A 22502-nucleotide genomic window follows, 5' to 3' on the forward strand; every position below is an offset into this window, starting at 1 on the left:
GCCCTGATCTGTTTCACCTGTCCTTGTGATTGTCTCCACCCCCTCCAGGTGTCGCTTATTTTCCCCAGTGTATTTATCCCTGTGTTTCCTGTCTCTCTGTGCCAGTTCGTCTTGTCTGTTTCAAGTCAACCAGCGTCTTTTCCCCCATGCTCCTGCTTTAGCTATTCTTTCTTTTACTAGTCCTCCCGGTTTTGACCCTTGCCTGTTTTCTGGACTCTGTACCCGCCTGCCTGCCCTGACCTTGAGCCTGCCTGTCACTCTGTACCTCCTGGACTCTGATCTGGTTTTGACCTTTTGCCTGTCCACGACCATTCTCTTGCCTACCCCTTTTGGAACTAATAAATATCAAACACTCAAACCATCTGCCTCCTGGGTCTGGCCCTGAGCCCTGAGCCCTCATAGCCATTGTGGCTTGAAGGATTTGTTTGGAATGAAATATATTGTGTTTCAAACTATTGAGGGTAGGGTAAGTCACTTAAATTATGCAAGCCCTATTTGTGTCAAACCTGTCCCAGTTACAGTTACAGTCACATCCCAAATTATTGGCACTCTTGATAAAGATGAGCATAAAAGACAGTGTAAAATAGAAATTCCAAATACTGAGCTAAATTGTATGATATATATATATATATATATATATATATATATATATATTTTATTATATTATTTTAAATGAATACAAATGATCAGAAACAAGTCATATTTATTCCCTCCTCAAAAGATAGGTGTCGAAATTATTGGCACCCCTGTTTTCAGTACCTTTCTATACCTCACCTTGCGAGGATAACGGCACTGAGCATTTTTCAAAAATATTTTATGAGATTGGAGAACACATTGGGAGGGATTGTAGACCATTCCTCATAAAAAATGTTGATGTCAAATTATTGTGACCTTCCATAGCTTCCTGTTTCACTGGGGTATAGCTCTTTGGCCACACAGTGTTTGGTCTCAAATGAAGGATGCATATGCCGAAAAGAACCTCATACCTACTGTAAAATATGGTGGTGGATCTTTGATGTTATGGGGCCGTTTTGCTTCCACTGGTCCTGGGGCCCTTGTTAAGGTCAATGGCATCATGAATCTTCCAAAAAGACAATAACCCCAAGCACACATAAAAATCCACAAAGAAATGCTTAATTGACCCACAAATGAAAATGTTATTTTATTATTTGTTAAACAAAATATTATTTTCTGAGCATTGTACTAGTATAAAATAATATAATTTTAAAATGTTTTTGAGGATTCAATATAGCTCAGTATTTGTATTATATATTTTATACAGTCTTTTTTGCTCATCTTTATCAAGGGTGCCAATAATGTTGGATGTGAATGTATGTAGTACATTTCTATTCTGTTGGCAGGCTCAAACTTTTTTTTTGAGAAAGCTTTTCTTACCTTCAGTAACTTCCAGGTATAAATACAGACTGGATTCTGCAAACACACATTTCACACATCTGTTCCCTCTCTCGCACATTGCGTGAGGCATCTTTAGGTGAGTGTTGAATAATAGACGTCAAACATCATTAGTGGAATACTACTCCCCCCCCTTCCTCTGACACATTTGTTACCTTTTTTCATTTTCTAGCATCTCTTCCTCCTGAGAACAGGAAGACAGAAAGTGAGCAGGAGATACAGAGTAAGGTGAGAAAACTGTCTGTTTTAGTGTGTGGCCTTTGCATTTTAGGAATGTACTTCTTTGCTTTCAGCTAGAGTATTTGTTGGCAAACCATTCTGAGCATCAGAAGGGAGATAATTCAGTGGGCAAGTGTCTCTCAAATTGGGGTGCGTGTCCACCAGAGGTATGCTAGGTACGCAAAACTCCAGACCGTGGTGTGATCTGTAATGGTGGATTGTATGTAACTGTGGTGTATGAGCTATTTCATAGTGTAGTCTAATGATCATGGACCTTACTCCTTTAAAAATGTAAAAAGTATCAATATTGTATACTAGTTGGGTAACATAGATGAGAGATTGTAGGCATATAGCGAAAGAGTGAAAAAGGCATGTTTTGTGAAAAGCGGCTGATAGATTTTTTTAAGTACACACGATCAAGAAAAGTTTGCAATGGCTGATGTAGTGAGGAACCTGTTAAAAGGTGTTAACAGGTGTAAAAGTAAGCATTTAAAGCATCACTAATAATTTAGGCTAAAACAATCTAATCATTCCTCTTCACATTGAAACATTATGTTCAATGCCTTTTTTTTTTTTTTTTTTTTTACTTCTCAGTGAATGGATTATTCAATGACACCCCAGTCGACACAGTTCTGACACAATCATTCACAAAATTGAAACGACTCTGGAATGATATCTATTACATTTCGGGTAGATTATTTGAATTCAGTATGTTCAAGAGAAGAATAAATAAAAAATGATTGACAATCTCATCCAATATAATTCTTAAATTGATTTGGGTTAAGACCCAAGACCTGATATTCATAACACAATGAACTGTTGATGAATTGATCTCTTCACTTGCATGGTAGTCATGATGCGAAAAGTAATTTGTGACTAACATGGGGACTTGTCCTGGATGTGTCTTTTATTATTAACCCATTAATGTCCATAATGGACATTTCTAATTTCATTTGGTTAACTTGTTCTCTGAGCTTACTGGCGGACAAATCTGAACATCTTTTTCTACTATGTACGTTTTGATATTGTACAATATTTAGTCCTTGGATACATGGGGTTACAGTTTTTACACATTTCATGAATCAAGTCATGTGAATGAATACATGTTCAAATCATCAGATCTTTAACATGTTTGGTATATATATTGCCTGGACTAATATACAGTGCCTTCACTAAGTATTCATAACCCTTGACTTATTCCACTTTTTGTTGTGTTACAGCTTGAATTCAAAATGGATAAAATAGATTTTTTTTCTCTCATCCATCTGCACACAATAGTCCATAATTACAAAGTGAAAACAGGTTTTTAGAAATTGTTTTTAGAAAAATACAAAAATACAGTATATAATTTATATAAGTATTCACACCCCTACACCCCTACTTTGTAGAAGCACCTTTGGGAGTGATTACAGCTGTAAGTCTTTCTGGGTAAGTCTCTAAGAGCTTTCCACACCTGAATTCTGCAACATTTGGCCATTATTATGAAAATAATTGGTTGTTTATCATTGCTAGACAACCATTTTCCAGCCGTTAACAATTACAAGCATACCCTTAACATGATGCAGCCACCACTATCCTTGAAAATATGGAGAGTGGTACTCAGTAATGTGTTGTATTGGATTTTCCCCGAACATAACACTTTGTATTCAGGACAAAAAGTTAATTGCTTTGCCACATTCTTTGCAGTATTACTTTAGTGCCTTGTTGCAAACAGGATGCATGTTTTGGAATATTTTTTATTCTGTACAAGCTTCCTTCTTTTCACTGTGTCATTAGGTTAGTATTGTGGAGTAACTACAATGCTGTTGATCCATCCTCAGTTTTCTCCTACCACAGCCATTAAACTCTAACTGTTTTAAGGTCACTATTGGCCTCATGGTGAAATCACTGATTGGTTTCCTTCCTCTCCGGCAACTGAGTTAGGAAGGACACCTGTATCTTTGTAGTGACTGGGTGTATTGATACACCATCCAAAGTGTAATTACTAGCTTCACCCTACTCAAAGGGATATTCAATGTTTACCAATAGGTGCCCTTGTTTGCGAGGCATTGGAAAACCTCCCTGGTCTTTGTGGTTGAATCTGTGTTTCAAATTCACTGCTCGACTGAGAGACCTTACAGTTATCTGTATGTGTGGGGTACAGAGATGAGGTAGTCATAAAAAAATAATGTTAAAAACTATTATTGCACACAGAGTGATACCATGCAACTCATCATGTCACTTGTTAAGCACATTCTTACTCCTGAACTTATTTAGGCTTTCCATAGCAAAGGGGTTGAATACTTATTGACTCAAGACATTTCAGCTTTTCATTTCTCATTCATTTGTACAAATATTTGTAAAACATTATTCCACTTATTTCACTGATATTATAGGGCATCTTGTATAACCCCATGCCCCAAAAAATTGCTATGTAATCAATTCTAAGTTCAGGCTGTAACACAACAACATGTGGAAAAAGTCAATGGGTGTGAATACTTTCTGGAGGCACTGTCAACATATCTAAAAAAATCCACAAACACGCTTTCTCACAAACACACACCTGTAGCGTATATTAAGCAACATAAGCAAATCCATCATTTTTACAACGTTTTCTCTCCTTCTCAGATCTTAAACATGTTCAGATCTTAATACATTTTGGTGTATATATTGCCTGAACCAATATATATATATATATATATAAACAATATCTAAAGAAATACACACACACTCACACTAACACACACTCCTAGAGTATATTGTACAGTATAAGAAAATCCAATGCACATCTATAGAGAATGAGGCATGCTAAATAATTCTCTCTATTTATCTCCCACAGACTTGTGTAAAAAAAAACAGTAACCACATGCCCATAGACTAAATATAGTATGATACAGAAACGGCTGTATTTCACAAACGACAATAAGTTGAATCATTCATTGAGTGTACAAAACATTAGGAACACCTTCCTAAAATTGAGTTTCACCCCCTTTTGCCTTCAGAATAGCCTCAATTCATCCGACATGGACTCTACAAGGTGTCGAAAGCATTCCACAGAGATGCTGCCTAATGTTGACTCCAAGGCTTCCCACAGTTGCGTCAAGTTGGCTGGATGCCCTTTGGGTGGTAAACCATTCTTGATACACACAGGAAACTGTTGAGCATAAAAAAAACAGCAGTTGCAGTTCTTGACACCCTTAAACCGGTGAGCCTGGCACCTACTATCATACCTTGTTCAAAGGCCCTTCAATCTTTTGTCTTGCCCATTCACCCTCTGAATGGCACATATATCAATCCTTTTTTATTTTTTTACCTTTATTTAACTAGACAAGTTAGTTAAAAACACATTTTTATTTTCAATGATGGGTTAACTACCTTGTTCAGGGGCAGAACAACAGATTTTTTTACCTTGTCAGCTCAGGGATTTGCTCTCGCAACCTTCCGGTTACTAGTCCAACACTCTAACCACTAGGCTACCTGCTGCCCCAATATACAATCCATGTCTCAATTGCCCTAAGGCTTAAAAATCCTTATTTAATTAACCTGCCTTCCCCTTTATCTACACTGATTGAAGTGGATTTAACAAGTGACATCAATAAGGGATCATAGCTTTCACCTCGATTCACCTGGTCAGTCTGTCATTGAAAGAGCATGTGTTCCTAATGTTTTGTACACTCAGTGTATATTTAGCATATTTGGGCTTAGAACAGGTCAAATAACAATAGTATTTGTTTCTTTTGTATTTAAAAAAATATATGCTTTAGTATTTTAGATTTTTTCATATTTTCTCTAAATCCCAACTTTGATTGACACTGGAAGTGTGATCGATAATGACCATCTTAAAATCCAATGTGGCCTGTCTAGACACTTTTACTGTTGACGCCAAATTTCATGTATTTACACCAAACAGAATTTGTTCTGTGGCACATTTGGATTTTATACCTAATTATAAACTGGGTGGTTCGAGCCCTGAATGCTGATTGGTTGACAGCCGTGGTATATTAGACCGTATAGGTATGACAAAACATGTATTTTTACTGCTGTAATTACATTGGTAACCAGTTTATAATAGCAATAAGGTTCCTCTGGGGTTTGTGGTATATGGTCAATATACCACGGCTAACGGCTATATCCAGGCACTCTGTTTTGCATCGTGCGTAAGAATAGCCCTTAGCCGTGGTATATTGACCATATACCACAACCCCTCATGCCTTATTGCTTAAATATAGTACAAGGATGTAATTTTTTCAAGAATGTGTACCGTTATCATCACATGTTGCCGTGTAATCAAAATGACCCTACATTCTGGTTTATCTGACTCTGTCAATAACTGTACTTTCTTTTACCACAAAAAAGCAAATGATGGAATAGGATAATGTTTTCGGTACATCAATGTCAAAAACTATGAATCACCTTGCAGAATTTGTACTGTTATGCTTTGGTCTTTCAATTGTATTACTTTTGATCTGTGAGATATACATTTTTAGGTTAGAAACCAAGAAAGCATTTAGTCTCTATGATTTATTTGCAGTGAGTCTAAAAATAAAGTATTGAGGCTTCACAACATGCATTTAATCAGAAACTCATCAAAACATTCCAGGAAGATTAGGTTGTGTTTCTAATGGACATATTGATGCTTAACCTAATTTAAAGATCAGATTAGGATGAACAGATTAATACATAAGGGAATGAGCACAATTCTTTGTATTGTAGTTTATAGAATAATAAATGTAGGTTAAATTCTGGTGAAAGCCAATAGTGATGTACTAGTCATAGTTATAAATGGAAGCTCTGAGTCAGTGTGACATGATTGTAGAGTGTGGGTTTGTAGAATGTGGGAACTGCTCATTCCAGCATTTACACCCCTCACTTGTTGTGGCTGGATTTACGCTGCATGCTAATGCCGCATGAGTAATCTTGAGTAGACGTTCATGTTCTATCTCAATTGCTTTTTAAATGTTCCTTTACAGCCAAACATCTGGAAATATAGAATCTGGACATAAATGTTCAAGTAATATCCTGACTTTGTAATTTAAACTGCAAAAATGTTAGCAAATTCCTAATTTGCTCAGTATGATAAAAATAAAAAGCTGTAGGACTTGTATTACATGAAGATCAAATTCGTAGTTTGGTTTCATACTGATTTTGCTATTTAGATTAATTCGGTCATTTTGGACATGAAATTGTCACCACTTCAGTATACTCTAATCTATTTTATATATGTTTTGTTCTCATTCAAATAGAACATTTTATTTTGAAGAAAATATATTATGAGTTAAACGTAATAGAATTTAGAAAAATATCAAGTTAAATAATGTCCTTTGTGGATCAAAGATTAACAATAACATTTCCTCTGCTTATGAAGTCTCCCTCCCCAAGTGTAGTGTTATAAGCCAAAAAAAGCTCCTGTTCAAATCAATGACAACCATAGGTTCGTACCAATGCGCCAACACCAGAATAATATCCTAGATATGGGAGGATGGTGAGTAATAACAAAACTCAAAGAGAAATACTTTAGATATGACACACGATGAATAGCTTTACATACAGTGAGGGAAAAAAGTATTTGATCCCCTGCTGATTTTGTACGTTTGCCCACTGACAAAGAAATGATCAGTCTATAATTTTAATGGTAGGTTTATTTGAACAGTGAGAGACAGAATAACAACCAAACAATTTCAGAAAAACACATGTCAAAAATGTTATAAATTGATTTGCATTTTAATGAGGGAAATAAGTATTTGACCCCCTCTCAATCAGAAAGATTTCTGGCTCCCAGGTGTCTTTTATACAGGTAACGAGCTGAGATTAGGAGCACACTCTTAAAGGGAGAGCTCCTAATCTCAGCTTGTTACCTGTATAAAAGACACCTGTCTACAGAAGCAATCAGTCAATCAGCTTCCAAACTCTCCACCATGGCCAAGACCAAAGAGCTCTCCAAGGATGTCAGGGACAAGATTGTAGACCTACACAAGGCTGGAATGGGCTACAAGACCATCGCCAAGCAGCTTGGTGAGAAGGTGACAACAGTTGGTGCGATTATTCGCAAATGGAAGAAACACAAAAGAACTGTCAATCTCCCTCGGCCTGGGGCTCCATACAAGATCTCACCTCGTGGAGTTGCAATGATCATGAGAACGGTGAGGAATCAGCCCAGAACTACACGGGAGGATCTTGTCAATGATCTCAAGGCAGCTGGGACCATAGTCACCAAGAAAACAATTGGTAACACACTACGCCGGGAAGGACTGAAATCCCGCAGCGCCCGCAAGGTCCCCCTGCTCAAGAAAGCACATATACATGCCTGTCTGAAGTTTGCCAATGAACATCTGAATGATTCAGAGAACAACTGGGTGAAAGTGTTGTGGTCAACAGACCAAAATGGAGCTCTTTGGCATCAACTCAACGCGCCGTGTTTGGAGGAGGAGGAATGCTGCCTATGACCCCAAGAACACCATCTCCACCGTCAAACATGGAGGTGGAAACATTATGCTTTGGGGGTGTTTTTCTGCTAAGGGGACAGGACAACTTCACCGCATCAAAGGAACGATGGATGGGGCCATGTACCGTCAAATCTTGGGTGAGAACCTCCTTCCCTCAGCCAGGGCATTGAAAATGGGTCATGGATGGGTATTCCAGCATGACAATGACCTAAAACACATGGCCAAGGCAACAAAGGAGTGGCTCAAGAAGAAGCACATTAAGGTCCTGGAGTGGCCTAGCCAGTCTCCAGACCTTAATCCCATAGAAAATCTGTGGAGGGAGCTGAAGGTACGAGTTGCCAAACGTCAGCCTCGAAACCTTAATGACTTGGAGAAGATCTGCAAAGAGGAGTGGGACAAAATCCCTCCTGAGATGTATGCAAACCTGGTGGCCAACTACAAGAAACATCTGACCTCTGTGATTGCCAACAAGGGTTTTGCCACCAAGTACTAAGTCATGTTTTGCAGAGGGGTCAAATACTTATTTCCCTCAATAAAATGCAAATCATTTTATAACATTTTTGACATGTGTTTTTCGGATTTTTTTTGTTGTTATTCTGTCTCTCACTGTTTAAATAAACCTACCATTAAAATTATAGACTGATAATTTCTTTGTCAGTGGGCAAACGTACAAAATCAGCAGGGGATCAAATACTTTTTCCCCTCACTGTACAGTATGTAGTTGATTGCAAATATGGTATTTTGATCATCAAACCCACTCCTAGACTACAGTAAAAGCTGAATGTCATTGCCCTCAGTTGAGAGAAGTGTTGAAAGAAGTGTTAATATCTTCTACTTGTAATGTTCTTGTAGCACATCCATTCATCAGATCACACTCTACAAATCTGTGTGATATCAACACGTAGCTCTCAATTCCAAATAAAAAAGATTTGCTTATTCATTTAATGCCTGTTATGTGACTTGTTGATTCAGTCTTCTCTTTACTTTGATCTGAGCTCTCTGTACAGGAGATATGTTTGGTTTGCTCGTGAAGTGGAGATAAAAACGAGAAACCACAAAGAGCTTCAATACTTTCTATTTCTACTGAATTCCTGTTTCCTCTTCCTGGGTTGCTGGGTGAGGGCGTGCATTTGCAATTGTACACGGTGGTCTGGTCTTTTTCCACATTTTGTTATGTTATAGGCTTATTCTAAAATTGCCTAAATAGTTTACTTTCCTCATCAATCTACACACGATACCGCATAATGACAAAACAAAAACAGCTTTAAGAATTTTTGCAAATGTATAAAACAAAAAACTGAAATATCACATTTACACAAGTATTCAGACCCTTTACTCAGTACTTTGTTGAAACACCTTTGGCAGTGATTACAGCCTTGAGTCAAATCAAGCTTTATTTGCCACATGCGCCGAATACAACAAATGTAGACCTTACCGTGAAATGCTTTCTTACAAGCCCTTAACCAACAGTGCAGTTCAAGAAGAGTTAAGAAAATATTTATCAAATAAACTAAAGTAAATAATTATAAAAAGTAACACAATAACATAACAATAACGAGGCTATATACAGGGGGTACCGGTACTGAGTCAGTGTGCGGGGGTACAGGTTAGAGGTAATTTGTACATGTAGGTAAGAGACTATGCATAGATAATAAACAGCGAGTAGCAGCAGTGTACAAAACAAATGGAGGGGGGGGTCAATGTAATAGTCTGGTGGTCATTTGATTAATTGTTCAGCAGTCTTATGGCTTGGGGGTAGAAGCTGTTAAGGACCTTTTTGGTCCTAGACTTGGCGCTCCGGTACCGCTTGCCGTGCAGTAGCAGAGAAAACAATCTATGACTTGGGTGACTGGAGTCTCTGACAATTTTATGTGCTTTCCTCTGACACAACCTATTATATACATCCTGGATTGCAGGAAGCTTGGCCCCAGTGATGTACTGGGCCGTACGCACTACCCTCTGTAGCGCCTTACGGTCAGATGCCGAGCAGTTGCCATACCAGGCGGTGACGCAACCGGTCAGGATGCTCTCAATGGTGCAGCTGTATAACTTTTTGAGGATCTGAGGACCCATGCCACATTTTTTCAGTCTCCTGAGGGGAAAAGGTTTTGTCGTGCCCTCTTCACAACTGTCTTGGTGTATTTGGACAATGATAGAGCGTTGGTGATCTGGACACCAAGGTACTTGAAACTCTCGACCTGCTCCACTACAGCCTTGTTGATGTTAATGGGAGCCTGTTCGGCCAGCCTTTTCCTGTAATCCACGATCAGCTCCTTTGTCTTGCTCATATTGAGGGAGAGGTTGTTATCCTTGTACCACACTGCCAGTTCTCTGGCCTCCTCCCTATAGGCTGTCTCATCATTGTTGATGATCAGGCCTACCACTGTTGTGTCATCAGCAAACTTAATGATGATGTTGGAGTCGTGATTGGCCGCGTGGGTGAACAGGGAGTACAGGAGGGGTCTAAATACACACCCCTGAGTTGCCCCAGTGTTGAGGATCAGCGTGACAGACGTGTTGTTGTCCACCCTTACCACCTGGGGGCAGCCCGTCAGGAAGTCCAGGATCCAGTTGCAGAGGGAGGTGTTTAGTCCCAGGGTCCTTAGCTTAGTGATGAGCTTCGTGGGCACTATGGTGTTAAACACTGAGCTGTAGTCAATGAACAGCATTCTCACATAGGTGATCCTTTTGTCCAGGTGGAAAAGGGCAGTGTGGAGTGCGATTGAGATTGCATCATCTGTGGATCTGTTGGGGCGAATTGGATGCGAATTGGATTGGGTCTAGGGTATCTGGGAGGATGCTGTTGATGTGAGCCATGACCAGCCTTTCAAAGCACTTCATGGCTACCGATGTGAGTGCTACAGGGCGGTAATCATTTAGGCAGGTTACCTTCACTTCCTTGGACACTCGGACTATGGTGGTATGCTTGAAACATGTAGGTATTACAGACTCGGTCAAGGAGAGGTTGAAAATGTCAGTGAAGACACTTGCCAGTTGGTCCGCGCATGCTTTGAGTACATGTCCTGGTAATCCATCTGGACCCGCGGCTTTGTGAATGTTGACCTGTTTAAAGGTCTTGCTCACATCGGCTAACGAGAGCGTTATCACAGTCATCCAGAACAGCTGGTGCTCTCGTGCATGCTTCAGTGTTGCTTGCCTCGAAGCGAGCATAAAAGGCATTTAGCTCGCCTGGTAGACTCGCATCACAGGGCAGCTCACGTCTGGGTTTCCCTTTGTAGTCCGTAATAGTTTTTAAGCCCTGCCACATCTGACTAGCGTCAGAGCCGGTGTAGTAGGATTCAATCTTTATCCTGTGTTGACGCTTTGCTTGTTTGATGGTTCATCTGAGGGCATAGCGGGATTTCTTATAGGTGTCCGGATTAGTGTCCCGATCCTTCAAAGCGGCCTGTAATCCATGGCTTCTGGTTGGGATATGTACATACGGTCACCGTGGGGATGACGTCGTCAATGCACTTATTGAAGCCGATGACTGAGGTGGTATACTCCTCAATGCCATGGGATGAATCCCGGAACATATTCCAGTCTGTGCTAGCAAAACAGTCCTGTTACGTAGCAACTGCGTCATCTGACCACTTCCGTATTGAGAGAGTCACTGGTACTTCCTGCTTTAGTTTTGGCTTGTAAGCAGGAATCGGGAGGATAGAATTATGGTCAGATTTACCAAATGGAGGGCGGGTGGGCTTTGTATGCATCTCTGTGTGTGGAGTAAAGGTGGTTGAGAGTTTTTTTCCCTCTGGTTGCACATGTGACATGCTGGTAAAAATGTAGTAAAACTGATTTAAGTTTGTCTGTATTAAAATCCCCGGCCACTAGTAGCTTCTGGGTGAGCATTTTCTTGTTCGCTTATGGCCTTATAGAGTTGGTTGAGTGCGATCTTAGTGCCAGCATCGGTATGTGGTGGTAAATTGATGGCTACAAATAATATAGATGAGAGCTTTCTTGGTAGATAGTGTGGTCTACAGCTTATCATAAGGTACTCTACCTCAGGCGAGCAATACCTCAAGACTTCTTTAATATTAGACATTGCGCACCAGCTGTTATTGACAAAAAGACACACACCCCCACCCTTTGTCTTACCAGACGTAGCTTCTCTGTTCTGCCGGTGCATTGAAAATCCCTCCAGCTCTAAATTATCTGTGTCGTCGTTCAGCCACGACTCGGTGAAGCATAAGATATTACAGTTCTTAATGTCCCGTTGGTAGGATAATCGTAATCGTAGATCATCAGTTTTATTTTCCAATGATAGCATGTTAGCAAGTAGAATTTATGGCAGTGGGAGTTTACACGCTTGCCTACAGATTCTCAAAATGCAGCCAGATCTGCATCCTCTTTTCCTCTGTCTTTTCTTCATGTAAATTATGGGGATCTGGGCCTGTTCACGGGAGAGCACTATATCTTTTTCGTCAGACTCGTTAAAGGAAAAGGCTTCTTCCAGTTCGTGGTGAGTAATCCCAGTTCTGACGTCCAGAATTTATTTTTGGTCATAAGAGACGGTAGCAGCAACATTATCTACACAATATAAAAAAAGTTACAAACAACACAAAAGAATGAACAAGTAGAGTTGGTTACGGGCATGTAAAACGTCAGCCATCCTCTTTGGCGCCATCTTGGGTAGGACACTTCACCTTTATTTGGTGAGTTTCTCCCATTCTACTCTGCAGATCCTCTCAAGCTCTGTCAGGTTGGATGGGGAGCGTCGCTGCACAGCTATTTTCAGGTCTCTCCAGACATGTTCGATCGGGTTCAAGTCCAGGTTCTGGCTGGGCCATTCAAGAACATTCAGACACTTGTCCACAAGCCACTCCTGCGTTGTCTTGGCTGTGTGCTTAGGGTCGTTGTCCTGTTGAAAGGTGAACCTTCGCCCCAGTCTGAGGTCCTGAGGGCTCTGGAGCAGGTTTTCATCAAGGATCTCTCTGTACTTTCCCTCGATACTGACTAGTCTCCCAGTCCCTGCCACTGAAAAACATCGCCACAGTATATTGCTGCCACCACCATGCTTCACCGTAGGTATGGTGCCAGGTTTCCTCCAGACATGACGCTTGGCATTCAGGCCAAAGAGTTCAATCTTGGTTTCATCAGACCAAAGAATCTTGTTTATCATGGTCTGAGAGTCCTTTAGGTGCCTTTTGGCAAACTCCAAGCGGGCTGTCATGTGCCTTTTACTGAGGAGTGGTTTCCGTCTGGCCACTATACCATAAAGGCCTGATTGGTGGAGTGCTGCAAAGATGGTTGTCCTTCTGGAAGGTTCTCCCATCTCCACAGAGGAACTCTGGAGCTCTGTCAGAGTGACCATCGGGTTCTTGGTTACTTTCCTGACCAAGGCCCTTTTCCCCCGATTGCTCAGTTTGGCAGAGCAGTTCAGCTCTAGGAAGAGTCTTGGTGGTTCCAAACTTCTTTAACTTCTTTAAGAATGATGGAAGCCACTGTGTTCTTGGGTACCTTCAATGCTGCAGACATTTTTTGGTACCCTTCCCCAGATCTGTACCTCACCACAATCCTGTCTCCGAGCTCTACAGACAATTCCTTCACCTCATGGCTTTTTGCTCTGACATGCACTGTCAAATGTGGGACCTTATATAGACAGGTGTGTGCCTTTACAAATTATATCCAATCGATTGAATTTACCATAGGTTGTTTCCACTCAAGTTGTAGACACATCTCAAGCATGATCAATGGAAACAAGATGCACCTGAGCTCAATTTCGAGTCTCATAGCAAAGGGTCTGAATACTTACAGTTGAAGTCGGAAGTTTACATACACTCCACAAATTTCATGTTGACAAACTATAGTTTTAGAAAGTCGGTTAGGACATCTACTTTGTACATGACACAAGTCATTTTTCCAACAATTGTTTACAGACAGATTATTTCACTTATAATTCACTGTATCACAATTCCAGTGGGTCAGAAGTTTACATACACTAAGTTGACTGTGCCTTTAAACAGTTTGGAAAATTCCAGAAAAGAATGTCATGGCTTTAGAAGCCTTTGATAGGCTAATTGACATCATTTGAGTCAATTGGAGGTGTACCTGTGGATGTATTTCAAGGCCTACCAAACTCAGTGTCTCTTTGCTTGATATCATGGGAAAATCAAAAGAAATCAGCCAAGACCTCAGAAGAAAAAATGTAGACCTCCACAAGTCTGGTTCATCCTTGAGAGCAATTTCCAAACGCCCGAAGGTACCACGTTCATCTGTACAAACAACAGTACGCAAGTATAAACGCCATGGGACCACGCAGCCATCATACCGCTCAGGAAGGAGACGCGTTCTGTCTCCTAGAGATGAACGTACTTTGGTGCGAGAAGTGCAAATCAATCCCAGAACAACAGCAAAGGACCTTGTGAAGATGCTGGAGGAAACAGGTACAAAAGTATCTATGTCCACAGTAAAACGAGTCCTATATCGACATAACCTGAGAGGCCGCTCAGCAAGGAAGAAGCCACTGCTCCAAAACTGCCATAAAAAAGCCAGGCTGCGGTTTGCAACTGCACATGGGGACAAAGATCATACTTTTTGGAGAAATGTCCTCTGGTCTGACGAAACAAAAATAGAACTGTTTGGCCATAATGACCATCGTTATGTCTAGAGGAAAAGGGGGAGGCTTGCAAGCCGAAGAACACCATCCCAACCGTGAAACACGGGGGTGGCAGCATCATGTTGTGGGGGTGCTTTGCTGCAGGAGGGACTAGTGCACTTCACAAAATAGATGGCATCATGAGAAAAGAAAATTATGTGGATATATTGAAGAAATATCTCAAGACATCAGTCAGGAAGTTAAATTTGCCTTTACTTTCTATTGGGCACAAAATAATCTGACACACAACCAAAACATCAGAAAATGAATCCAACAAGTTTGTAGAGTCACAAGCTTGATGTAGTCATTGCGTGTTAGGAATATGGGACCAAATACTAAACTTTTGATTACTTTAAAACACATATAAGTGAATTTGTCCCAATACTTTTGGGCCCCTAAAATAGGGGGACTATGTACAAAAAGTGATGTAATTTCTAAATGGTTCACCCGATATGGATAAAAATACCCTCAAAATAAAGCTGACAGTCTGCACTTTAACCTCAAAGCCATTGTATCATTTCAAATCCAAAGCGCTGGAGTACAGAGCCAAAACAACAACTAAATATGTCACTGTTCGATTCACTGTATGTTTTTGAGATACCTGCTGCTATCAGTTCCATCTCTGTACGCTTCAATGTCTGTGTAGTTGCACCTGTGCGCAACCACAACATCTCTCAGCCCAGACTGTGTTTGAACTCCTTTACCTTTCATTATGTCTGATAAGGGAACAAAAGACACCATGCCTCCAAACCTGTTGCTGTCTAACATTTATCAAAGAGCACATTGGTTTGCCCCACCTCCTCTCTCTCTCTCTCTCTCTCTCTCTCTCTTTCTTATAGTAGCGATGTGTTGTTTTAATATCATATGTTGAAATATATGCAAGACCGAATACAACATATCCTTACAAATATGAACATCTCTACATAATTGGTGCCCTGTGTGGGGACGATCTATTGTGACTTTTGATTATTTGCAAATGTTTATGTTGTCTACACATTCACAACTTTTATCCACCACCACCCATGCATTCCTGGCGGAGGCATGCACTTAGCACTAACCATCCGTTTCCTCTCTTCTACACCAAGCCCAGGGATGCCACAGACTGAGAGTGAGAGGTTGAAGAGTGGGCGGCTGAACAGTGGTAGACAGCAGCAGCAGCGAGATCGGCGGGGTGAACACGGAGAGGAGCCAGACACACGTACCAAGCCAAATGATTCTTTCTCACCTCGGCTCTATGCTCGTACCTCTGTTACTCAGGTATTGGTTGAACTGCTAGCGTGGTTTCAATCAACATGTAACACATAATTGGAAGAAGACTAAAATAAATATCAATGGAAAGTATAGAGCTAAAGTGTAAATCAAGACAGTTCCATACAGTTGGCTTTTTCATGTTGTTTTTGTTTATTATATTTTGTATAATAATGCTAATTTAAAGACAAGTTCCCAGGAGGCAATATCTATATTTTTATTACATGGAGTTTTTCCTAATAGTGAGATAGATGAATGATATAGATAAATGTCCATTATTTATAGATGGGTTTCCCATTGATGATTAGACCTGGACGTCCACTTATGGCCTCATCTCAGCTCCAAAGCATACTGTTACAGCAGGTAGGATATTATCCTCTTCTTATACCTCCTATTATAACATGTTTCAAGGCCCTATTCTGAACTGGGGATTCATGTAATGCATACACTGATATTCGCAAAAAAAGCTGCTTGTGTTTGCTCAGAGCACTCCCTGCTGGTAAAAGGGGGGTACTGTAAGTGTGAGCATGTTATTCGTCCTTCCCAGTGTTCCAGTGAGGAGGAGGGGAAACCGTTCCTGCAGCGGGTGTCTCGGTGCACCCAGCTGAGCCAGCACAGACCCTCTGTCCTCCGCCAGGGTGTCCTAGCTGCCCACGTACGACCACAGGGTAAGCTCTGCTCTGACTGACCCTCTGCACCAGCACCCTTACAGTACATATACAACTGAACTATCATGTCGTATGAGAAGATAGAATAAAACAGCTCTGTATGGAGAAACACTGTCCATGACACTGCTGTGTAATAATGTAGAATGGATGTAGAATGGATGTATAGAATCCAAAACCAACTCCATAGTTCACTTCTCTCCGACTGCAGCATCCTTACAACCAAACCATTATAGCTTTTCATTGTATTTAAAAAAAAAATTATTCCCCCTTCCCAACATAGGTCATTTATATTTAACTAGGCAAGTCAGTTAAGAACAAATTCTTATTTACAATGACGACCTAGGAACAGTGGGTTAACTGTCAGGGGAAGAACCACTGATTTTTACCTTGTCAGCTCGGGGATTCAATCTAGCAACCTTTCGGTTACTGGCCCAACACTCTAACCACTACGCTACCTGATGCCCCAGGTAATGCGGGTGTAGGGTCGCACTTTTGAATGGAAACACTGCTGGCTTAATAAAAAAATTGTGTCATTACATATGTTGTACACAATTCTATACAGCCATTATGCATAATTCATATAGGAGGTTCATGGAAAGTGTTTCTACAGTGGCAAGAAAAAGTAGGTGAACCCTATGGAATTACCTGTATTTCTGCATAAATTTGACATAAAATTGATCTGATCTTCATCTAAGTCACAACAATAGACATACACAGTGTGCTTAAACAAATAACACACAAATTATTGTATTTTTCTTGTCTACATTGAATACATAATTGAAACATTCACAGTGTAGGATGAAAAAAGTATGTGAACCCCTAGGCTAACGACTGCTCCAAAAGCTAATTGGAGTCAGGAGTCAACTAACCTGGAGTCGAATCAATGAGACGAGATTGGAGATTTTGGTTACAGCTGCCCTGCCCTATAAAAAACCCTCACAAAATTTGAGTTTGCTATTCACATGAAGCATTGCCTGATGTGAACCATGCCTCGAACAAAATACATCTCAGAAGACCTAAGATTAAGAATTGTTGCCTTGCATAAAGCTGGAAAGGGTTACATAAGTATCTCCAAAAGTCAGTCCACGGTAAGACAAATTCTCTATAAAATGGAGAAATTTCAGCACTGTTGCTACTCTCCCTAGGAGTGGCCGTGCTGCAAAGACGACTGTAAGAGCACAGCGCAGAATGCTCAATGAGGTTAAGAAGAATCCTAGAGGGTCAGCTAAAGACTTACAGAAATCTCTGTAAGATGCTAACATCTCTGTTGACGAGTCTACAATACGTAAAACACTAAACAAGAATGGTGTTCATGGGAGGACACCACGGAAGAAGCCACAGCTGTCCCAAAAAAACATTGCTGCACATCTGAAGTTCGCAAAAGAGCACCTGGATGTTCCACAGCGCTACTTGCAGAATATTCTGTGGACAGATGAAACTACAGTTGAGTTGTTAGGAAGGAACACACAACACTATGTGTGGAGAAAAAAAGGCACAGCACACCAAAAAAGGTACAGCACACCAGCATCATGGTTTGGGGCTGCTTTGCTGCCTCAGGGCCTGGACAGCTTGCTGTCATTGACGGAAAAATTCATTTCCAAGTTTATCAAGACATTTTACAGGAGAATGTAAGGCTGTCTGTCCGCCAATTGAAGCTCAACAGAAGTTAGGTGATGCAACAGGACGACATCCCAAAAGACAGAAGTAAATCAACAACAGAATGGTTTGAACAGAAGAAAATACACCTTCTGGAGTGGCCCAGTCAGTCCTGACCTCAATCCGATTGAGATGCTGTGGCATGACCTCAAGAGAGCAGTTCACACCAGACATCCCAAGAATATTGTGGAACTGAAAAAAATTGGAAAGAGGAATAGTCCAAAATTCCTCCTGACCGTTGTGCAGGTCTGATCCGCAACTACAGAAAACGTTTGGTTGAGGTTATTGCTGCCAAAGGATGGTCAACCAGTTATTCAATCCAAGGGTTCACATACTTTTCCCACCCTGCACTGTGAATGTTTACACGGTGTGTTCAATAAAGACATGAAAAAATATAATTGTTTGTGTGTTATTAGTTTAAGCAGACTGTGGTTTGTCTATTGTTGGGATTTAGATTAAGATCAGATACAATTTTATGATCAATTTATGCAGAAATCCAGGTCATTCTAAAGGGCTCACATACTTTTTCTTCCCACTGTAGGTCTTTTTCCATAATATAAATATTTCTCTACCTTTCTTTTCCAACACCGTGCACTATAGCAGCGGCCGGTTCAGCTCAACCCATATCACTGTGCAAGGTGGAGGTGGACACAGGGAGCCGTGGACAGTCCTCACCCCCACACTCTGAGCACTCTCCTGGGCCCACTCGTCACCCCTCGCCCCTGAGGAGAGCCAGTCCTAAGCAGAGCTCCATCATCACCAGGCATCATGAGTGAGTTATGTGTGTCACAGGAGGTTGGTGGCACCTTAATTGGGGAGGGCGGGCTTGTGGTAATGGCTGGAGTGGAATGAGTGGAATGAGTGGATTGCATAAACTGTATCAAACACATGGGTTCCATGGGTTCCATGTGTTTGATGCCCTTCCATTCGCTCCTTTCCAGCCATTATTAGGAGCCGTCCTCTATGTGTGTGTACGTGTGTAAACAGACACTGCATAAACAATGCAAGGCTGGTTTGATTGCGTTCAGTCCTGAGTTGATAATACTCCTCCCTTCCTTCTGCAGGCCAGGTCACCCAACCCTACGGAGCTCCAGTGCTCTGTTTCTCAACGGACTCTGCTGCTGGCCAGGCTGCGATGCGGTATTTGAAGAATTTCCCCGTTTTTTGAAGTGAGTCATGAGCACCAGTACATTTCATTGGTCATTGTTATGCAGTTGGAGTGCTGTTCTTTATAGTCATGACTTTGATTACATCTCCAGACACCTCCACTCTGACCATGGCCATGGAGACAGAAGCATTGCACAGTGGAGGGTACAACAAGACATGGTGCAATACATGGAGACCCAGGTTTGTTCCTGTAGTTCTACACACAGTATAATAGACAGTTTTACAGAAAAGCTCCAAATAGTGAACACTGACAACAGAGAAAGGTTGTAAAGCTCCAAGTCCAACTAAGTGGAAATGTGGCCCCTAATGAACCTTGATTAATCTTCTCTCTTTTTTAGCTGACTGTGGAAAAACAGAGACTCTTTGCAATGCAACTCCATCTGCACCTGTCTGAACACAAGTCAACTGGCATGGTAACTCCTCAAGGCTTCCCTATTTTGGCTAATGCCTTCAAATGACTATAGTAACCGCCCATGCCATTGCCCATTATCCTTCCCTTTTTAAGAAATGTCCTATGCACCCCAACCTGCCCATATTGAATGTCTGTGTTGTTGGTTGTCTCTCCCTGTCAGAAGGCAGGTTCAGATTGGCCCTACAGCCACAGCCTGGCACTAGTCCTGCCCCAGAACCCTTCCCCGGCCCGGGCAGCAGATGGAGTGCCACGCTGCGCCACTAAAGAGCCAGAGGAGCTGGCACAGCAGGAGTATTGGCCCGCTGCCGCTCCCCACCACCTACTCCCAGGTAACACCATTTCACGCTCATCTTCAACACGGAGTAACATTCACATAACATTCACATAGCATGACTGCTGATTCACTTTTCTTAAGCTAGAGAAAGTTCCACTCCATTTTGCATTCCTCCAAGTGTTTTGCTTGTTTGTTTTGGTGATGATGCCTTTCGCGTTGCCACAAAATCTGATCCAAACTCAAGACCCAGCATGTTTGCTTTCATTGGGCACCCCACAGATCTTGTCCCGAGTGTTGAGTGTTACAAATACAACAACATCCGGCCTCCGTACACCTACGCCTGCCTGATAAGATGGGTGAGTTGTCTGAATCAGACAGTAGAGTCCCTCTGAACACTCAGGTAAAGGCACACTTGAGTAAAGGAAAAGGTAGACTGTCGAGAGTCTGGCTGAGCAACTAATACAGTTTGATCTGTAGTTCACGCATCTTTGTTGAGCTGAAAGACAACAACATTCTACCTTTTCGTCTACACAAGTGGGACATTAATATCGAATCCATTGTATTGGACTACATGAGTAGCAAGACTTCTATTTATGTCTAGACTTCATGTGAGCTGTTTCAATTGCACAAGTCTACTGTGAATGTCCACCATGTCTGTCTGCAGTCTATAATGGAGACTCCAGACAAGCAGCGCTCTCTGAATGACATCTACAACTGGTTCACCACCATGTTCTTCTACTTCCGACACAACACGGCCACATGGAAGGTTTGGCTTCTCCTTGGATCATTATGTTAACTTACATTTGAGTCTTACATTTGAGTTTTGAGGAATATTGGCTCCCGAGATCCTAACACAAGCTGTATTCCTTTGCCACCACAGAACGCTGTCCGTCATAATCTTAGCTTGCACAAGTGTTTTGTGCGAGTGGAGGGAGGCAAGGGGGCTGTCTGGACAGTGGATGAAATGGAATATCAAAGGAGAAAGGGACAAAAATATCACAGGTAGGCCTCTGCTTTGGATGTGCTTTCTTCATTCACTCTTAGTTTTGCAACTTCATTCCAACTCAACAAGTGAGTGTGCTATTGTTAACCCCACCCATTAACAAAGGCATGTTTTTTATTATATTGTAATAATATGAAAAACTATTTCAGGGATCATCATGTGAAATGGTTGGCACCCTTCTCCTTATTCCGTCCAGAGGAACCTTGAACATAGCCACCCCTTCAGTGAATGAAAACTACAGGAAAAGGAAGTCACCAGGACCTATAACTGAATCAGGTATATTATAACAGGGCTGGAGCAAAAGCCTCCATATTAGCTCTCCAGGCGGAGGGTTGACCAGTCCTGGTCTACAGTATCTACAGCACCCAGCATCACCTTCTTTGTTCAGCAGCAGATGGTGCTATAATACATAGCATAGCCCCGGACTCTTTTGCCTCTCTAGACTCTGATCATGAAGAAGTGTGCATGGCTGGAATGGCAATATATTTTGCAGCCTTTGAAATACAAATATACACTTAAAAAGTATTTGTCAATAAAAACACAGTGAAAAGGTGAACAATCGTTTTGTTTTGTAGTGTTGGCTACATATGTGTTACGCAAGTAAAAATTTGATATCTGTCAAAAATTCATAAAATAATTAATTAAATTAATATTTGAAAGTATTTCTGATTTTGGATCACCGGTTGCAGTCATTATTTGATAATATTTTGTGAGAAAACAAAATCAGTTAACCACTTTACCCACAAACCTTCAAATAACAGCTACCCTCCACAATCCCTTTTACATCATTCTCCATAAGTCCAGATTAACTCTGTGAAAGACAAAGGGAGAATGTATCTTCCTGCAATGTGAAAGCCCTGTTTAATAGTGTTTTCACCTGTGAGTAGCAGCCTGCTGCAGTTCTCTCAGCTCCCTGGTGAGTCTCAGTCAGAAGGTGAAGTATAAATAAAACCCATTCTCCTCGCTCCCACATGCATGATTCCTACAGTACATGTACTCCTCAATGCTCTCACAACCTTTGAGAACCTCCGCCTTGCCTCAGTGCCTTCAGCCTCTTTTGTTGCTCCTGACACTCCTTCATTGCCATTGAACTTTAGCCACTTAATCTTTACCACAAACTGAATAATATCTCATGAACACAATGGGTCTAACATTTCAGTGTCACTGACATCAAGCAAAATATTGTCTATAAATTAGCCCTACGGTTTCTAAATGTCTCCATTGTGTTTTTCATATTTCACAGCTATTAGTCAGTTTTTCCACAGACACAGCAGTTGTCCTTCTGTATGAATCAGTCTTTCCACTAGAAAGGGATATCCAGTTATTTATATCCAGAGTTATTTTTCTAAAGGACAAAAGGGATTTATCTGGTGTGCATGGGTAAACATGAGACTGTGTGATATGAGGCTAAAATATAACTCC

The 22502-nt window shown here is 41.2% G+C and overlaps 1 protein-coding gene across 4 annotated transcripts; it reads left to right on the plus strand.

The window, feature by feature from the left end:
• The first annotated feature begins 1426 nt into the window (after nucleotides 1–1426).
• foxp3b (forkhead box P3b) lies at nucleotides 1427–21742 on the plus strand. 4 transcript variants are annotated; one of them, XM_014135151.2, is made up of 14 exons: nucleotides 1427–1492; nucleotides 1586–1641; nucleotides 15738–15909; nucleotides 16186–16263; nucleotides 16448–16568; nucleotides 18825–18996; nucleotides 19289–19393; nucleotides 19484–19571; nucleotides 19730–19804; nucleotides 19964–20132; nucleotides 20357–20433; nucleotides 20742–20843; nucleotides 20958–21079; nucleotides 21230–21739. In XM_014135151.2, exons 3-14 carry the CDS (start codon nucleotides 15745–15747, stop codon nucleotides 21285–21287), a joined length of 1332 nt encoding a protein of 443 aa, XP_013990626.1. In that variant the 5' UTR covers nucleotides 1427–1492; nucleotides 1586–1641; nucleotides 15738–15744; the 3' UTR covers nucleotides 21288–21739.
• The last annotated feature ends 760 nt before the right edge of the window (nucleotides 21743–22502 follow it).

The sequence above is a fragment of the Salmo salar genome, chromosome ssa13 (genome assembly GCF_905237065.1).
Source record: "Salmo salar chromosome ssa13, Ssal_v3.1, whole genome shotgun sequence".
Classification (NCBI taxonomy): domain Eukaryota; kingdom Metazoa; phylum Chordata; class Actinopteri; order Salmoniformes; family Salmonidae; genus Salmo; species Salmo salar.